The 21,137-nt window shown below is 42.1% G+C and overlaps 1 protein-coding gene across 1 annotated transcript in view; it reads left to right on the forward strand.

Moving 5' to 3' along the window:
* The window catches only part of SLC9A9 (solute carrier family 9 member A9), a 540,987-nt gene that overhangs the window by 411,653 nt on the left and 108,197 nt on the right, over positions 1–21,137 (forward strand). Inside the window, exon 13 of the mRNA XM_046003499.1 lies at positions 15,964–16,015. Coding sequence (XP_045859455.1) covers positions 15,964–16,015 — 52 coding nt within the window. The remainder of the gene's footprint in view (positions 1–15,963; positions 16,016–21,137) is intronic.

Consider the following 21,137-nt stretch of genomic DNA (forward strand, 5'->3'; position numbering starts at 1 on the left):
ATACAAATAGCCTAAAAGGTAAAAGATGGAGAAAGATATACCATGAAAACAGTAACTGTAAGAGAATAGGAATAGCATACTAATAGCAGACAAAATGAACTGTGACACACACACGTTACTAAAGACCCTTTTATAATGATAAATAGGGTCAACGCATCAGAAATATATTAACAGTTATAGACATATGTTCATAATAAGAAACCCCCAAATACATGAAGCAAAACTGACAAAATGGAAGTTTAAGGGAACTATTGAAGAAATGTGGTAAAAATGGCTTTCAGTTACGTAAAAAATCACAATGGTGTTACGTGAATTATCAGAATTTGAGAAATACCATATCCACCGCACTATAGACATATTGCTTTCAAATTTCAAGTTCACTCTGTATTGTTACATGCCAGCATTTGGGGAATAAGTATTTTCTACTACTTTCCACATTTCAATCTTTCCTTCTAAAAGTTCATTCTCACTGAATGACTTTAAATCACTGAAGTGATTTAAAAAGGTATCATAGTCTCCCTCATGCTTACTCACTTGTTTATTTCAGGTGAGCAGCATACAAAGTTGAAAGGAAACAACTTAAATTTAAAAACTGGTTAAAGTCTGGCTTCTATTACTTACTACCTAATAACTTCTGCCAGGTAATCCCTACCAAGTGATATGTATGGATCTTAGCATTTTCATTTTTAAACTGATGTGGTAGGATGGCATGGTCTGAGGCCCCTTACACTTGTAGTTCTGAGCCTGGTGTGAACTGTTTTCACCACCCTCGCCATTAGGAAGGTGCGCAGGATCCGGATTGCTCCATCTGAGCTAGTGAGCTCCAACCTACCACTTCACTAGGGTACAATTTCATTTTCTAGAAAGACTTCTGAGAATGCTTAACATTTCTACAGAATTCAGTAGTGTAGTTTGGAGCATTTTAATAAAGCACAGTTGCTGTTGGGTATAGTTAAGTGGATTCTGTTCTGGACACTTTCATTCCTCCTGTTTAGGTCCTACAATGTCTTATGGTATGATTTGCTCTCCTCACATCTGCAGCTGGCAGATGCCACAACTTATCTATAAATTCCCTGTGAGAATCTGATCCTGCCTCGGGCTTGAAGCAATGTATATCAAATGGGCATGAATATTCAGGCACCCGAGAGAAACAGTAAGGAAAACAAAACAAAACACCACTGTAACTTCGAGTCTGGAAACAAAGCTCTGTTTAACGTTTATTATATCCAGGAGTTCCATAAGAAATTTCAAATGCCTATGAACTTGAAGTTTCCAGTTCAAGTGAGCCCTTTCTATAGCTGCATGCTTACGGATGTGAAACTCTCTGTATCCAGGAGGGAAACAAGTAGCACATCCAAACTGAGTTATTTAAAGGAAATTAATGAAGGGAATATTTACAAAGATACAGACTGGTTTTAGAAAATCGATGAGAGGGACGCCTGGGTGGCTCAGTGGGTTAAGCCTCTGCCTTCAGCTCAGGTAATGATCTCAGGGTCCTGGGATCGAGGCCCACATTGGGCTCTCTGCTCAGCAGGGAATCTGCTTCCTATCCCCTCCTCTGCCTGCCTCTCTGCCTACTTGTGATCTCTGCCCGTCAAATAAATAAATAAAATCTAGAGAAAAAAAAAAGAAAGAAAAGAAAAGCAGTAAGGGATAGTGCCATACACCAGAGCCAGAGTAGTTACCCTCTGTACTCAAAAGGGAGAAGTATTGACCAGAATCCAGAGAGAGAAGCTGTAGAAACAAGGCTGCCAATTCCAGACTGAGGCTTTGGGAGAGGGACACAGACAACCATGGTGACCTGGCAGGAAGGGAGACTGAGGAATAAATATCCTGTCTTCGCTCTCTTCCCTCCTTCTAATTATCCTGCCATCACTTCCCTTTAGCCAAAACCGATCCAAAGTTAGAGGGCAGGAGAATGCAGTCAGTGCTGTCTCCCACTGGTGAGCATCCTAGAGCCCAGAACAACGTGGGGAAGGAGGGAAAGTGGATCTAGAGTTGCAAATGGAAAAAGTCATGCAATTCCTAAAGATTCCCAGGGTGAGGCAACAAAAACAATTGTGAGGTTATCTCACCAGAGGTTAGAGAGAGAGTGAGGGAAACATAGCACCTTAGATGCAAAATTGACAGTCTCATAATCAGGCAAATGATTAGCACTTGCATAGCCCATGCGGACAGGGTGTCTTGCTTACCTTACCCTGTCCTGGCTCTGGTCTCACCTAGAGATTTGGGGTTGTTTGCCATAGAATTAAGAACCAGAATATATTATCTCTTAATCTGTAAGCAGTAAAAGAACATTTTGGTAAAAGATTTGAAAATATCTCCTTGGGTTTATCCCCCAAGGAAGAGGCAGATAATACACTATTCCTATGTCCAGACACTGGTGTGCTTAATGGCCTGGCATTGTGACTGAGCACTGGATTTTGATTACTTTGTGTGGATGTGTCATTATTCCACCTGCACGTTTTTTCACATCTTAACATTTCAAAAGTGAGGATGTGTCTTATACTGAATGGTGTCACAAATACAATTAGCACATGCTTCTTCTTAGAAATATATAAAGTAATAGTGTGCTTTATAATTGATGACACCTTTGATTCGATGGAATTCAGTAAGTACTTTGAGCATGTATCTGGTTTAACACATTTTTATATTTATCAAAATATCTAGCCTGTAATAATGGTCATGGTATATCTTGGATTTTATCAATGAGTGAAAGAAATCAATAATGCTGGGAATCAGTTAAACAGTCCACCCGTCCCAGCTGATACATCCTTTTAGGGCTTAGATAGTGTGGTGTCAGGAAAAACATCAGTTCATAGCAATAGTTGTTTAAGCTGTCATGATATTCTGGAATGATAGACTGAAAAAGCCTGAATGTTGCATTTGCCATGAGCATTCACTTAACTCTCATTATTTCATTTTCTGCCAAATTGATGCTAATTCTGTTCCCATGCTGTGCACTTTCTGCAATCTTTGTGGTAATTTGAAAACCTGTTTTATGGCAGATTTTTACCCAGGACTTTCATCTTCCTCTTTTTCATCTGCTCTTAAGACAATTTCTTCCCCATGGCATTTTCATTAATTCTTGCCTCATATCCCTGATTTTAACCCTTTAATTGTGAAATCAGAGTGCAGTTTTTCAATGTAATTCTAGTAGTAACCATGAACTCTTTTACTTTTTGAAGCTTAAACATTTAATTTCATTTTAACACAGTCCTAAATGCAAGCCTGTGCCTGAACCTCATCATAATAGCAGCTGGTTTGGTCAGAGAAAAACATTATTTTTCTAGTGACTTACTTTAATTCCTCTCAGCAAGAAACTAAATTTATTTTCTTCTCTTTTGATGAGTCATGCAATAGCAGCTTCCTGGCTTACCCATTATCTCTACCTGTCAATTTCCCTTTTAAAATTAAGATATTTATTCGTTTTTAGCAAAAACCAAGATAATGTCATATTAAGACCAATATTTCTGATTTAACTTCTCTGGGAATAAGCAAAGAGTGTTGGTTTTTTTTTTAAGATTTTATTTATTTATTTGACAGAGATCACAAGTAGGCAGAGAGGCAGGCAGAGAGAAAGGAAGGGAAGCAGGCTCCCCACTCAGCAGAAAGCCTGATGCGGGGCTCGATCCCAGGACCCTGGGGTCATGACCTGAGCCGAAGGCAGAGGCTTTAACCCACTGAGCCACCCAGGCGCCCCGCAAAGAGTGTTTTTATTGAAAAAGTTAACAGGTGTATATCACAAAATTGGATACTAATTATTAATAGCATCACATAGCCTTCTAAAGTTGTAAGCACCCCAAAGGAGAATAAGGTTGCAGTTGTTTATAAAGGTTAATAGAGAACAGTCTACTTGCAAATTGGACTGAAATAATGGTTTGGGCAATCATTATTTATCCTAAAGCTGTTTTAATTTATATTTTAGTAATTTATTAGTGTTGATGAAACAATCTTCTTTTTCATGTTTTAAGTATACAGTGTCAATAATTATCTGCCATCTATAGGATTTGGGTTATAGAGAGCCAGAAGCAAATGATTTACAGGTGAGAAATTATTGCATAATAATTGTTGCAAGTGCTTTTTAATGGCTGATTTACAGAAATGGATTCTAAATCTCTCTTTTTTATTTTTCATTACTAAAATGTATAGTGTTACAAAGGTAACTTCAGATCTCCTTCCCAAATTCCATATTCTTTAGATAATATATGAATATTACCTAGTGCAAGCTCTAACACTCTATATGCCCTAAGTATATGTTAGCTGCTACTGTTATAATTTTACATCTCCGACTGCCTTTTTACCCTCTGCCTGCCCTACTTCAGTGCCCTCTCTTAAAACATTAGTGTCCTTCTGCCATTGGGATTTTGTCCTCACCTCTTTCCATTCTCGGTAATAAATTTGATCCACTTCTACCTTGTGTGTATATAAGACTGAATATTACCTCTCCCAAGTTTTTGCCTTTAGGTCTAGTCTTCAATGAGGAATGAAGAGCTTTAGCTCATGCTAAGGAAATTTAGACACTAGATATTATAGAAGGTCATGATTTGGGGAGGTAGCCTTCTCAAAACATCTTGAAATCACCTGCCCGCCTAACAAGTCAAGTTGCTTTGGGATGAAGAGTTCAGAGCCAACCATTAAAACTGCACTTTTCTCATCACTTGTGCTGTAGGTAAACACCCATCAGTTTTGCAAAGTTTTGTTGTTCTTCTCTTGGGATTACTTCCAGGCCATCACCCACATAAATGTCTGCTGGTCATCATTTACTTTAGCTGAGTCACCTTTTCTCCTGCATGGCTGCATAGAAAATTTCATGCTTGCCTAAATGTGTGTTCTATTGTCAGAAGTACATATCCCTTCATTGTCAGAGTTCATTCTTGATTTCTGTAGATGATTTCTCATGGAGATAATATGTTCCTCTTATCCAAAGAACACATTCCCATCCAAACGCCTTCCCACTGAAGTCCGAGCACATCAAAGAATAGCAGTGTAAAGACTTGCCCTGAAATGGCATCTCAGATCCACATTGTACACCAAGCATGGTCTTTAATGGAGAACTGGGAATAGGCCACAGTTACACCTGGAGTTCTTAATAGCTTGGGATGGTTTGGAGTGAGAGAAGGAGATGCACTTCTGTTGGTGTCATTTGAGCCTGTTTGACTGTGAAGTAACCACAATAGTTTCCAGGTTTTAAGTTTTCCACTTCTCATTCAGAGCTCTGACAGTCTGGGATTTATTTTCAACCACTTTTAGTTTCACATCAGCATAGAAAGCAGACTACTACAACAACCTTATATTCAGTCATAAAATGTCTCGTTACTCTCTCATAGAACATCTTCACTTTGACATGGAGAAGATGCCCCACATGGAAACACACTAGAATTTAAACAATCTCATCCACCTGAAAGGACAGCTTTTCTGGGGAATGTGCACTTGGCTCTAATAAATCCCTAATTGCCCAGGGAGGGCACCCTGAGTGCAGCCTCAGGGAAGAAAGCCCACATAACTTCATAAGCTATTGCATCTATCTTCCCACTAAAGGATGTTTGTGTGCTCGTGGCTTAAGTCAAAACAAATTAGTCTGAGTATTCAGTCTCAATCCAGTTTCTGATAGACTGTTATCTACAGCCTGAAATTAGCTTACATCCTGGCAGAACTAAGTACTCCAAATTCAGAGAAAGTCTTGCCAAACTTAAAAAACAGGATGTAGGTCTGTATCTGTGTCTGTGACATGTACTTGTTTATTGGTGTTTATTTTTCAAAGAACATAATGTTTTCAGCCTACTTATATGTTCCCAAATGTATTTCTAAATTGTCAGACGTTATAAACACTGGCCTCACAGCTCATGCACACATCCAGAGCACACCTACTCTAATCAGTCTTTGCACTGTGAATAAGCGTTCAGTGCAGCCGGGATCACAAGGAACACCTTCTTTAAGATCAGGTGTGGAAGGATAAAACATAGCTCTTTTTCTTTTCAAGATTTCATTCATTTATTGACTCATTTATTTATTTATTTACGAGAGAGAAAGAGGGAGAGAGAGAGTGTGAGCATGTGTGCAAGCCAGGGCAGAGGCAAAGGTGGGGAGGAAAAGAATCTCAAGCGGACTCCACACTGAGTGTGGAGCCTGATGGAGGGCTCGATCCCACAACTTGAGATCATGACCTGTGCTGAAACCAAGGGTCAGACACTTAACTGACGAAGCCACCCGGGTGCCCCTAAAACAGAACTTGTATACTGGAGATAGTCACAGCTAAGTCTTTATTCAGGAGGCCTACATAACAAAGACAACATCAACAACCGCCTAAGAAAGAAGAGCAGCTACCACCTCTAAACACTTGCGAGGTAAAGCCCTGTGCTGAGCCCTTTAAGTGCATTATCCCATAGACACCCCTGGCATAGTTACTATTCATATTCCATTTTATGGAAAAGGAAACTGAGGCACAGCTTCTTGCCTGCAGTCACACAAGTACATGATGGGACTAGCTGTTTAGGGTATCTAACCCCTGACGATTATGCTATATGCCTCTTATGAATTGTTAGCTGGTATTTTCAGTAAACTGTGTCAGCGAAAATTTAGATATAAGACCCTTCTTTACTCTAGTCAGCCTGGTAGTGTCCCGCCCATAATCTCTGGGAGAGGAAAAAAAAAAAAAATGTCCTGTGGGCAGCCTCTGGATACAAGGACAGGAATGACACATGGACCCGTGATCCAGCCAATTTCAGTCTGGTAATCAGACATGTCTGGGAGAGCATTCAGGAAACCAGCAGATGACAGTGTGTCCATGCACTTGTGGAGACCCAGAATGGCAGCCCTGCTCTCAGCAGCATCCCCAGACGTGTATCTTACTCTTCTGTGGGGTTTGCAGTCATATCGCATGCTTCCTGACCCCCAATTGTGGAACTTCCTGTTCTTTCTTCGCTTCACAGCACATATGTCATCTCACTTCCCAAATTTAAAATCAGAGTTGCCTCTCAGTACCCATTAACCTTTATGCTCTAAAGCCAGTCTTCCGACAGAAGTGTAAAATCATCTATCCAGTTGCTGACCAACAGACTCACTGTCACGTCTGATACAATCCCTCATCCTTTGCCTGAAAGCAAGCAAGAAATGGGGGAAAGACTGTTATTTTTCCTCATACTGAGCCCACATTGATGACAGCTGACTATCTTCCATGTGGCTCTGTCCCGCATACTGCATATTAATCCAAACGAAAATTTTCTACATCTATTGCCACAACCTTCTTTCAGAAAATGTTCATCTCTTTCCAAGGTTATAATAAATAACTCTCCTGAACCTCTTTCCTACCAACCTCTCTGTAAATAAGATTCCCAAACTGTCTTCTAATGCCAAACATGACACACCCTTCTCTAGCTTCCATTAACATTCCCAGTCCACTGACCTTGACCTTGAAACATCCATTATACCTCCCTTATTCCTTGGACTTTACCATTTGGTCTCAAGCTCCACTTCAGATAGCAAAGAGCCAAAACTCCAGAGGAGAAGAGGCTATTTTTCTTGAGCTGATAAGAATGTATAAACAATGAATGCTGGAACACTGAAAAGAAGTAAAATAAAATAACATGGATAAAAGAAGAATGTATAGAGCTAACCTTGCTTCCCTCAAAATAAATCTGCTCAGACCTACTAACCCTGAGCAAGTTTCATCTTTCTAACAGGATGCATACCTCAGGGAAAATTCCCACACATACTTCTCCTATAATATGGTTAATGGCAGGGGTAAATGGTTCTGGTCCTGAGTGGAAATTCAGAAACATTTCAGAACTTTCCTCTCCTTCACGTCACAGTCTGTCGTGCATCACCACCACCCTTCCAAGGCGGTGTCAGATCCATTTCTTCTCTACCACCTCTGTCTTCCTGTAGACTCCAATGGGCCCTTGGGTAGACTATCACAGTAGTCTACTAAATGACCTTCATGCTTCCAGTTTCTTAATATCACAATTTTGCCATCAGTGATTTTTCTAGAACATGAATCTTATTATTTCAACCCCTATTGCCTGTAAGAAACAAACAAACAAAAAAAAAAGCAAAACAAAACACTTCTCTTAAGCATAATAACATTTAAGGACCTTTATAATTTATCCTCAAATTACTTTCTGACCTCACCCAAAATAAGTCTGCCCACCTCATCATGCATAACCTTCACAGTCTAGCCACACAACATTATTTACCATGTCTTAAACCTTCTTGGTACTTTTCAACTTCTATGCCTTTGCCCATGCTGTACCTTCAGCCTGGAGTGCCCTCTCCCAAATTCCTTTTCACTTACCATTAAACTTAACTGTTTAAGTTTAACTGTTTAAGTAACGCTGTTGCATTGGTCCAAGCCTGTCTATAGTGATGCTGTGGGTTAGGAATGCCTGAGACACACATCTGATTGTATTACTCATAGAGAGATCCCACAGATATTTTCCCCAGCAGGGCCAGTGGTGTGGCTGGACCAGGCTTTGTGGTTTTCATCATGATTACAAGATGCCCACACTTCAGCAAAAGCCATCAGGGAACTTCGAAGGAGTAAGATTTATTACTCACACGTCCTGGCATGCTTCAGGCAACTTAGCAAGGTTGCGCATAGAAAAATAGAAAGAGCGTGGACCTAGGGTTCTGCCTTCATTAGTGTCCAAGGTGGAATACGTAGGTTTTCACTTGTTCACTGTTGAGCGACTAATGTAAAGCATAGGAGCAGGAATTAGGGCATGGGGAATCAGAACTGGGATCACCAGAGTGGTCAGTTATCTAGGTTACTGACGGCTTTTTAAAAGAGGAAACTATGAATGGAACAGCTTAATTCCTTGTCTGGTTGTTGAACTGGTAACTGTGTCATACAACTGGTAGTATGTTTATTCAAGATGGACGTATTTTTGAAATGGATGCTTCAGCAAACAAAAGCTTAATGTCGGGCATTACACAACAGTCACTTTACAATACACTGCTCCTCTGTGAAATGTACCCAACCTCTCTACAGCCCACCTTGGTTGATGTGTTCAAATAACTGTGTGCAATATTTATCTCGCCATACCCTAGCTCTTTGTTTCCAGTGTTTGTCTCCCTATTAGGTCTTGGGCCATTGAGGACAGGAATCGTGTCATTGACCTTTACATCCTAGCATATGTAATTTATAAAAGAATCTACTCTTGGCTTTAACCTATATTATATTCACCATTCAATGGAGGATACACCGATTTTTTTCCTTTTTTCCCCTCTTTTTAAAGATCTTATTTATTTATTTGAGAGAAAGAGAGCATGAGCCAGGGGAAGGGGTAGAGGGAGAGGGAGAAGCAGACTCCCTGCTCTGCAGGGAGTCCAATGTGGGATTTGATTCCAGGACCCTGGGATCATGACCTGTGCCAAAGGCAGACACTTAACCAACTGAACCACCCAGGCACACTCAATTTCTCCTAATAATAATAACAACAACAAGAACAACAATAAGAACGTCAGCAAATGTTTTATAAGAACATTATAAGAATGTCAGCAAATTTTTTATAAGAACAATAACAACAATAAGAACGTCAGCAAATGTTTTGTGAGAGTTTTGTAGGTGGCAGCCAATATTTTACACACTTTATATGTATAAACTTATTTTATCCTTATATTAGTCCATAATGTAGATATATACTTATCTCCACTCATTACTGAGAAAATGGAGGTTTAGAAAGGCTGAGTAATTTGTCTCAAAGTTACAAATCCAGTAAATGATAGAAATGAGATTTGAACTCACACAGCCTGGCACCATGGTCCCAGCTCTTAACTATTTTGCTGCATTGAAATAGCGAAATGAACTGAGGAGAATTTTTTCATTGAGTTTAGTTCATTTTCTTATTTCCTCCAAAAAAGATTTAAAATGTTTGAATGATTAATTAGTTTAACTTTGGTCATGCACATGCTCCATTAATATTTACTCGAGTGATATGGGATGGGGGTAGTGAAGTAACAGGTTTGGGCTCCCGGGTGATGTTCTCATAGCGACACGATAGACCCCAAACCTCTGAGGGTGTCTTGCACACTCCTCCGTTGTCCTGCTGTATGTATATGCTTGATATCCAGTCACTTTTCCCTTACTGAAAGTGTCATTTTTCACACTTAACACAAGTCTTAGAGAAAATGGTTTTTCCTCCCCCACCACCCAGCCCTTGTCAGCAAGCGGCTCAAAAGAAGTAAAATTGCACCTAGGACTATTGGGATTCACACAATAAGACTGAGCCCTAGTAATATTTCACTGCCTTTCTTGAGGTGCTAAGTGATAAGGATCAGAATGGATTTTGTTGACTCTAATGGGAAAAGTGAGCCTTTTGTTAGTTCTCACCTTGCTTTCCCTGGAAGAAAAACCCACCTTTGGAGCATTCTTTTTGACCATGATTGGATATGGAAGCATCCTGAGATTTCAATATGTCTAATAAAACTCACTAAAGAATGGAGGCGCGATAGGAGGGGAGATGCATTATGGTAGCACGGAGATGAGTTTTGCTCTGCAAATGGAGCTGGATGCTCATTGTAAATGAAGAACCCGGAGTGAGATGTTTGAGAGCACAGCTGGGAATATGTGAGAAGCTCACTTTCATTTTCATTTGAATACCGTAGAGGCAGCACTCCACTTGCTTAAAATTAAAAGGTACATCAGGAATGCAAAACATGGTATAAAAGTTTAACTAGTCTTTTTAGTTGCTTTTTCATCTCGTACTGGTTCTTTATTTCTCTATATCTTTTTAAATGTTTTGGGAGCTGTGCCAGTGTTCATCCATCCAGCCCCAGCCTCCCTTTCCTGAAGCCGCTCACATCTTTCCCATCATTTAACCACCACCAGCACCTTCTCTATAATCACGCAGTGTTTCCTTTCCACCTGTTTCTCCCTGCTCCCCTTCTGCTCCGCTCTACCCACACCCTCTCTTCCCCTCGCTCTCCAGACACCTTCCTTTCCTTCTCCATTGCCCTCTTACTCCACCAGTCTACCAGGAAATTTGAAATACACTCCAGTCTGGGAAGTTTGGCCCTCTTTAGATAGAAATGATATTTCACTCTGAAATCCCTGACGTGCCCCTGCCACTGACAAGGCTTAGCCGTAGGTAATCCAATACAGTCAAGGGTCCTCTGTTGCAGAACTGGGGACTAGGAGGGCTGATCTTGAACTGAGTGAGCAGTGAGCATGGCAGTAAGCACTGCCCCCAGTGATCTTTTTTGTGTCTTGATAATAATAAAAATCTTAACATGGGCAATAGCTACTAACATTTTCGGAGAGCTTACTGGGTACCAGGTCCTAAGCTACCACTTTTATAAGTATTTTCTCATGTAAAATTCACCACAACCGTGGAGAGCATGTTCTGTTACTATCGTCATTGTCCTAATGAGGAGAACGGAGCACAGTGAGTGACGCAGCTCACACAGCAGCGAGAGGCTCTTAAGAGCTGGGTTTCCCTGAAGCTTCAACAACCACAGGGTAGTTGTGAGTGCTGGGATTCCAGCTGGGGCTGGTAAATCATGAAGTGCACTGGCTTGGCCTGCACAGCTGTATATAACCAGACTGGCAAACATAGGCTGGGCCAGAGTTGCCGTAGCCAGAGCCCGGCGATCACAGGTGCCATGGAGTCAGGTCTGGGAACAGAGAACAGAGATGGTGGTACACAACTATGCCCAGTCTAAGTCAGTGAAAACATTACGTGTTGGGGAATCTGAACCAAGGTAGGGCAATAAGATGAACGGTCCATGGTGGTGATCAGAAGGGGAGGGACAGTAGCAGAAAGTTCAGGAAAGGAGGTAGTTCCTCAGACATACTCAGTGGTGACCATGCTGGAGTTTGGAGGGAGGGGATTCGGTCAAAGAGAGAAATATTGGCAGATCTGGGTAAGGCTACAGCTCTGGGATTGTATTGGGTAGTAGGTCTCAGAAATAAGGACAGGCCCAGTTAACAACCCTGGGGCATTTTGTCCAGATCAGATGAGCAGAAAGGGTGGCTTAAAGCCACGGGAAGGGTTCTAAGGAGCATTGGATGTCACCTAAGGAGGCTGGATTCCATCCGATATACACCGGTGACCTCTCACCGGGGCGCTGCTGTAAACACACTAGGCACCACAAGCTGTGGAATGTCGTGTCTTCTTTCCGTTAATCTCTCGAAACCCATGGTGTGTAAATGATTTCTTATAACTAAAAGTGAGTGGATTCAAGGTCAACCCTCACAGAATGTCACTTTCACACTGTGACTGACCTGCTCAACCCTGGGGATGCTGTGTGAATGTGCCGTGTGTGCTTATATCAGTTTGTGTATCACAATAGAGACAAGGTAGACTCTATCCCCCAGAGCCCACGGGGAGCTGGCGTGGGGAAGTAGGGCAGAGAGTGGGGCCGAGAATACCAGTGTTTTACTTGTAAGCCCTTCTGTAACATTTCAGTTTTATTGTTTTGTTGTGTATGTGTATATGTGTGTATTATAAACTTGAAAAAAGGCATTAAATTTGACTATCAGGTAATCAGTCCTGTACTAAATAAAAAAGTAGGAGGGAGCACAGAGACAGTCTGCCAACATTGTTGTAGGCAGGAAATCCGGACAATCCAACTGGCAGATATAAGAACTTTAAAAAGAGAAAGAATAGTAGCCAGGGACCATTTAATGTGGGCATAAAGAGGCTCATATAGAGCGTAGACATCATTGTAACACTGCGAGTGTTGGATTAATCTGGTCAGTGGCGACGCCGAGACCTCTAGTTAAGATCCAAGTATCCCCACCACTCTCTGTTTAAGGAAGCTGGGAGCTAGGGAATATAATTCAGCAAGATTTTCATCCAAAGAAGCTAAAATCACAAGAGAAAGAAAGCATTGTTCTTATGTGCTTTTCCTTCGTAGCATGGAAATGATCGTAAATTTTTTAGGTTTTTCTAATTCGATCTGCCAAACTGCGTGCTCTGGGAGGGCGGGAACCATGTCTGTTTTGCTCACCCAGCTGCCCCAGAACAGAAATGACTTATATGGAGTTTCTCTTTCCTCAAGCCACTTGAGATGCTTCATCTGCTCGAGGCCAAGAAAGGCTATGGGCCTGGTCCCAGGAGCAGACCCTAAGCTTCCATGAAGTGGGAGGAGGGAGGAGGTGTTCTTGCTCCCGGTAGAGCATCCTTTTTTAGGCCTCTGAGGTACCCTTTGCTGAGTCCCACATAAAACTGAAGAACTTAATCCACTGCCGTAATTCCTCAGCTCCATCTGGCTGCTGGAATAATTGAAACTAGAAAGGTCTGCTTTGATTGCTGCTGGAAAGGAAATCTCAAAGTTTCGTGGAAAACCTCAGTACTGCCTCAAACCTTAAATGCTGGGTTGCTTGGAAAATTCAGTTTCTGTTCTCCCTGGTATTCTAGACAGGGAACCTGAAAAAGGCCCTAAACAGAAGTGGCAATGGGAACTTCAGTTCCACTCACAGCCTACACAGGTGCCAAGGAGCCCTCTGGGGAGGGGAGCAGAAGAAGGGGGATCTGGGCTTACCCAGAAATAAGGGCTCCTAGGCTCCCAGCATCAGCCACATCAGCCACAGCAGAACCTTGAACATGGCCCAGAGTCAGGAGAGAGGGGGCTGGGGTGTCTCCACACTGGTGGAGGCTGGGCTCCAGGCCCTCTGCACCGCAGTGTCACTGCCTGGACCCACCAAGGGACTCCAGGCTTTAACTCTCCTCTACTCTTTCTCCCCCACCCCTCCTCCTCTCCTCCCTCTCTCCTCCTCTAGCCCTCCAATCTCAGTGACCCTTCACCTGCTCCTCTCTTCCTGGACTTCTCTCTCCCTTCCCCACCCTTCTCCCTGTACTGCCTCCTTCCTCCCTTCTGGCTTCGGGAGGCCAATGCCTAATCCATTAGGCCACAGGGTGACTCTCTGCTCTCTCTTTGTCTCTTTCCTCACCCCTCCTTTGCTCTCCTCCCTGACCCCTCTCCCTCCCTCCATCCTTTCCCCTTCCTTCTCTTCCCTGACTTCAAACAGATCAAATAGCTCTTTCTACTCTAAGAAGATCAAATGTTAGTCCCCACCAGAGGTTCTTCTCAGTTCCACATACAATAAATATCTACCCATTTCACCCCCTGGGTTAGAAAGAAGAGGCTATTCATGCCCAGAAGACACTGATTTTTGAAGTATCAGGGGTATTTTAAACAAACTGTCAGGGCACTGCTTTCCTTTCACATGCTAACCCATCTGCGGACTGGTGGCTTCCTACCCTGCCTTGCCCTCCTCCCCCTGGAGAACAGAACTGCAAGCAGGCGGACTAAAGGCATATTTACAGGAGGGAGTTGAAGGAAACTCTGGGAATTGTGGCCTTCGCAGGAAAGGCTCTGGGTGAACTTGAGCCAGGTGTCAGTCCCCCGGAGCTGCTCCCACAGTTCCCCCATCCTGTCCCCACAACAGGCAGAGGCCCACTCTCTGGAGCAGAAGAAATTCAAGCTCCAAGCCCCTCAATTGCTCTGGCGCTTTTGAGTCCGTGGGAAGAGACCCAGCATTGTGATCCCATGGTCCTGTGTTTTTGCAAGATTTGCAAGAGGAATAGATTTTAACCACAGTTGGGTTTGATGACTGTTTCTTTCCACTACCATTTGCCCTCAGTCCTACCTCTCCTCTGGTCAGTTGGCCCTGGAGTGGGCATTTGGGGGTCCGACTAAGGGGAAGCCGAATTGGGAATGCATTCACTTTATATTTCGTAGGATGTGTGTGTGTGGTCCCCAGTCACTTCTGGGCATGGGCAGGTCCCGGCTGGCCATCCCAGGGCTGGAATGTCTTACAACAATAGTGCCACAAGTCTGAATAAAAAATGAATATGACGTAGGGCACCAGGCTTCAGAAATCTGTGAGTAGTGGTAGAAAAACCAGGCTTCTAATGTCCTGAGCCTAAAGCTAGTCTGTGGAAAATTCTTCCAGTCATGAGAGGTGTAAAATTCCAAGTGCAGGATTCCATTCTCACGGGTGCCCCATCAGAGCAGAAACCAGGAATGCATTCAGTGATGCCCTCTATATGCAGATAAGCACACTGTGCTTTGTTTATGGAAACTGAGTGACATGAAGTTTACCGGGATCCTTGTGTCTGCGGGGCGTTAACCTGTAGGAGCACCGCACCCAGCCAGCATGTCTAAGAAGGAGGCACACTTTAGTGTCTCCCAGTTATCCATAACTTTGATCAATCTTGCTGGAGAAAAGATTACCTCATCTTCCTATTCTCTCTTGTACAAAATCATGGCCATATAAAGCAAGTATCAAAGTAGGCAGGCAAAACTTACAGAGGAGAAAGTTACTTTAGAAGTGCGTCCAGCAGTTAATTAATTTGAATATTATTTATTTTATGGCTTTTGTGATGTCTGGTGCATTTGCCAGATTTTTAAATTACGAAATGTTGTGTGACTTATTTTTTCTTTCTTAAGAGTCTCTTCCAAACCTAACTTTGTAATTGTATTTTTGTAATAATTTTCTTGAAGAGAGTCCCCCCACGTTGTCTAAGCCTCAGGCCCCACAAACCTGGATGGTCTTTACTGGAGGCCTTGGTGAGCATCTGGACCAAGGACTGCTTTTTCTGTCTGCAGGAGCCTGCTCCAGCCCGTGCCCCCACATTCCCAGAGCAGTTTGGCAGTGAATCCTGCAAGCGTAGCCTGTGGCCTTTCCTCTGCAATCTCTATTTTTGGGACAGTGGAGGTCTTTTTTTTTGAGGGCTCCTACCCCAAGTTCTCAGGCTCCTACTCTTGTCGGGAGACAGCAGTGAGGAACAGCTGTCGGTGCGCAGTGTCATGAGCTGTGCTGAGGCCCAGCTGCACAAGCTCTTATTCCGACATAAATCCATTTGAGGTTCTTTTGATTCGGGGAGAGGTAAGATGGTTTTCTGCCAAATCTTTCCTCTGATTTGTATCATATTTGGCTCAAGCATTCAGTCACACAAAACTGTCTCGCCTCCTCTGCAGCAAGGCCCTTAACCAGTTTTCTGATTTCCTTAACAGAGTTGGTGTGGACCTGGATGAAGATCTGAAGGAGGAGCCCACCTCACCCCAGGCAAGTCAAAGAGGCCAATTCATAGAGTATAGAGATAGGAGATGTTCTGTTCCATGGAATGTTTCATGCTTGTCCAGCACATGGCCAAGGGGCTCAGCCTGAAGGGGGGCTGCCTGCACTGAGAAAACACATCCAATGACTATAAAATACCTGGGAATTTAGGGTATCAATAACCTTTGCGTCACCTTTAGAATGCTCAAAATTAGCATGCCCCTGCACCTTCTCTGTGGCAACAGGAAGCTGGAAACCCTCCAGTGTAGAAGCAAGAGCATGGGTCGTGGAATGAGGTAGCCTGGAGTTCAAATCCCTGCCCAAGGACTTGCTAGCTGGACAATCTCAGTAAAATTTATTCAGTGATATCCAGTGCATGTTGGGCACACAACAAATGGACCTGTTTCTCCCACATGGCTTCTCATTAATCAGGTCTAGGTGTATAGAAATATTGAAACATTGAAAATTTGCAAAAGCACAGCGAAACTGTCTAGGTGATCCATTCCTAACTGAGTTGAGCAACCGTTATCTGCAGAGATCTGAAAATCCTTGGGGAAATTTGTTCGGAAAGATGTGCTGTTCCCTTGAGTATGGCAAGTGTATTCTCCAAACTCTGAAGCTGACATCCCAGTAGAATCTGCCATTGACAATTTTGCATTGGCCGTTTTTAACTCAGTACTTAAAAACAAACAACTGTGTGGAAATGTTGCACCTTTTGTGGAAATTGTAAGTGGATGGACATGATAGAAAAATATCATAAATAAGCCATGTTGCTTAATGACTCATGTTATGATCATACCTGGATTGGAAGAAGATCCATGTCTCTTTTATTCTGTGATTTTTTTTTTCTATAAATGCCATCAGTGAGGCACAGCTGGTGAGTCCTGCTGGGCAAAATGCAAGTACTTTCCTGGTTTACATAGACATAAAGAAGGACTGTGCTATAAAAAGGACAAAAAAATTAAGTTGGTGATGATCCTGGCTTATTGTACTTTGATTTTTTTTTTTTTTTTTTTTTTTTTTGGTAACATGTGTTGCAAGGCCAGGCTGGTGCTGTATTCACAGACTCCTAGCCCAGGAAACACACCTACCTGCAGGAGTGTGCACAGTAGGGGTGCCAGCACACTGGGATTGGGGCCAGCTTGGTGACCTCAGAAAGGAGATCAAAGCCCATCTCCTTATCCTAGTGGGCTGTAATGAGTAGTTAGCAAGATCTGGTGGTGGCAGATTTTTGAAAAACATTTTCATCTCATATAGGTCAACTTATCCATTCTCCTACCTTCAAGCAAAACTTTTATCTAAATTCTATTTTTCTGTTCTCTATTTTTCTTTAAAAGAAAGGAGATAGAATAAGAAAATTCATCAAAGAAAATTCTTCATCTTTCTCTAGCTGCCTAATATGTTTGAAATCACATATAATTATTGGGAAGATTGCCTACTGGACTAACTCCTTCCTTTTCCAATTTAAACATCTCATTTCAGCTCATTCACATCATTGTTAATTCAGTAATAACTCCTACCTAAAGATACTTAAACCAGTAGAAAGTTTTTTTCTGTTAGAGAAATGAGATAGTGCCATGAGGTACAGAGAAAACTACATTGTATTTGTATCTTGGGCAGATATTTTATGCCTTCGAGTCTCAGTTTCCCTATCTGTAAAATGTGAATGATAATAATGTCTACTTCTCCAGGTTGGTTGACAATCAAGTGAGAATATATTTATGAAAACTGTGTAACTTAATTACTTTAGTCAAACCTGTCTCATCTTATGAAGGACTTGTGGCAGCTTACACATATAATAAAATAATAGTAAATATTTTAAGAGATTTTAAAATTCAATAAATGATATTACTCAGAGCAAAAAGTCAAAACCAGAGGAGTAAAAAGAATCATGAATGAGAAGGTCATAAGGTCCTATATTCTTGCTTAGTCAAACCACAAGTAAGATTTGGTAGCCAAGGGGGAAAGGAAGAAAAAATAATCAACCGTATGCTAACTTATTATCATTAGAGGGAAAAATCATACTCTGTCCTCAAGTGGTACAAAACTTCACAGCCCGCTGTTTTAAAAGAAATTTCTCACTTGGGGCTTCTTGTACAGGGCACATAAAGAGCTTATACAAATGTTAGCTAACTAACCTTATAAATTACACCATTCCTACTGAACTGCTGCTGCTTAAAAATAATTTTGTCTTTAAGAGGTGCCCTGGCAGGGTTCTTATTCACAATAATGTTTGACTACCAAGGTAGCTAACATTTCAGAAAGCAATTTTCTCCAAACCTTGGAATAATTCTTATCTTCAGTGTCTGTATAGAAAACAGGGGGATGGAGCTAGAAAAAAAAGAAACCACATTGTCTGTGCGGCTGCCACCTGACCTGGACAGTTTTTTTTTTTTTTTAAATATTTTATTTATTTGACAGAGAGAAATCACAAGTAGGCAGAGAGGCAGGCAGAGAGAGAGGAGGAAGCAGGCTCCCCACAGAGCAGAGAGCCCAATGTGGGGCTCGATCCCAGGACCCTGGGATCATGACCCGAGCCGAAGGCAGAGGCTTTAACCCACTGAGCCACCCAGGTGCCCCTGGACAGTTTTTTTGTTTTGCTTTGATTTGGTTTGGTTTTGGTACTTTCCGAACTATGTGTCAAGAACTTCTTTGCCCTCATTTTGCCTGACAGCTCTTCACTTATTATCAGCTTCTGTTGTTCTGTTGGGCTGAAGAGCATAAACTCTAATTCTTAGGAGGATTGCATGTTTCCACTCGGTTTGCATTTATTAAGTCAGGCTTGCGTTAACAAGATGATTTTCACACTGGTCAACTTCTAAAAAAAGAAGACTATTTTTACCAAAAGCTAAAAATTTTACAGTTATGGCAATTACTGATCATATACTCTCAAAATCAATAATAAACATGTTGTTATACTTTTTAAGGAACCTCCTCTTTGTGGAGAGTGAAACAACCTTTGGAAATATAAACATCTAGCCACAACTAACTAGCAAAGTTACAACTTTCCTCTTCATCATGTAAGAACTCTGGAGTGTGAGTGGTATTACACTCTTGCTGTACCAGACCCAGAAGATTCAGATAGCAGAATGCACATACAGTGATTAGAGTTTAAATATATACTCTATGCAAACATGCTTCTTCAAGAAATGGGAGATAGTACAGTTGTGGATTTTATGTCTCTTAAATTTAGAACAAAATCAAACAAACAAAGCAAAAAACCTCTGAGACTCTCCACCACCACCACCACCAACCACAGAAGTTTTCCTTGTAATTGATTCTGTGTCCTTGAAAACACAGCAATGCAGAGAAGCTAAGAATCACTGGAGCCCCATACTCACCTTAATCTTTTAATAGAAATTCCTTCTGCCCGAGAAAGCCTACACTATTGCTTCTCATTTTCCCTTTTTGCCATTTTTCTCAGGATCATCCTAATATTTGTTGAGTACAGACTATTGTTTAACACATCTAAGCACCTTATCTATATTAACTCAATTTCCGAGATAAACTTGTGAGGGGGTTCTGATATTATCCCCACATTACATATAAGAAAACTGTGTACAAGGGTGCCTGGGTGGCTCAGTGGGTTAAAGCCTCTGCCTTCGGCTCAGGTCATGATTCCAGGGTCCTAGGATCAAGCCCCGCATCAGGCTCTCTGCTCAGCAGGGAGCCTGCTTCCTGCTCTCTCTCTGCCTGCCTCTCTGCCTACTTGGGATTTCTGTCTGTCAAATAAATAAATAAATAAATCTTTACCAAAAAAAAAAAAAGAAAACTGTACAAATGAGTTAAATAGCTTGTCCAAGGATACATAGTGGGAAGAGGTGGAATGTTAACCCAGACAATCTGGTTCCAGCACCAGATGTCAAATAAATAATTTTATTTATTTATTTGACACAGAGAGAAGTCACAAGTAGGCAGAGAGGCAGGCAGAGAGAGAGGAAGGGAAGCAGGCTCCCTGCTGAGCAGAGAGCCTGATGCGGGGCTCAATACCAGGACCCTGGGATCAGGACCTGAGCTGAAGGCAGAGGCTTAACCCACTGAGCCACCCAGGCGCCCCCAGAACTTCCACTCTTAAATGGTATGATTCATGCATGCGTTCATCCATCCATACAACCCACCATGTCAGGCACTAGTCTAGGTGTGAAGAGGACGCAGCAGTTAGCAGTTCCAAGTTCCCACCCTCACAGAGCTTTTACTCTAGTGGGGACGCTGATAAGAAAAAAGGTTAGCAACTACACACGTTCAGGTAACGATAAGAGTAGAGCCCGTAAGAGGGTGAGGAACAACAGAGAAGCTATTGCCTCCTCAGGGCCAGCCTCTCTGGGGAAATGGTGTTTGAGATTAGAAGTCTGATTGATGGCAGAAGTGAGCCCTGTGAGATCTGGAGGAAAGAAGTAGTCCGGAAAGAGGCTACTGCAAGGATAAAGGCTATGGAGTCACATTATTATGATGTGTTCCATGAGTAGCAGGAAGGCCAGTGTGGCTGTGGGTTGGTGAACAAGATGGGAGCAGATGGACATGAACTGGGAGAGACAGAAAGGGGCCAGATTGTTGACCATGGTGATGAATTTGATTTGATTCTGCATGCAGTGGAAGTTAAAGCTCTTCGAGGTTTGGAGCTTGGAAGAAATGGAATTAACCCTTTTTAAGAACTCATTTTTCTCTCATCTCTACTCTGCCTGCTGTTACAATGAGGTTAACTTTCATCTTTTCTAACATAATTTTTATTTGTTAACACTATGCATGCTTCTCTATGTGCTCTCTGGATGCTAACTGCCATTTTTTTTTTTTTTGCACTTCCCATAGTTTCTTTATTGAAATTCTGTTTTTGGTTGTCACTTATGCTTGTGTGTAACCTCTGTGGATCAGTTCTGGTCACTGCAGCCCAAGAAAGTCAGAGCAGAGCTGAGAAAAGTCCAGAGAAGGGCAACTTCAATAACTTAGCAGGGGGAGATTAAAAGGATTACTATTTCTCCTGCAGAAAGATTAGCACTAAGAAGGAATACAATGAAGTGTCTATAAAAAAATGAAGAGTGTGAGTAAGGTGAACAAAGACTTATTGGCCAATTCCCAGGAAACCATAACCTGGAATACCCTTGAAGCCTGAAAGAGCTTGTTTGGGAAAGAATAA

The sequence above is a fragment of the Meles meles genome, chromosome 4 (assembly GCF_922984935.1).
Source record: "Meles meles chromosome 4, mMelMel3.1 paternal haplotype, whole genome shotgun sequence".
Classification (NCBI taxonomy): domain Eukaryota; kingdom Metazoa; phylum Chordata; class Mammalia; order Carnivora; family Mustelidae; genus Meles; species Meles meles.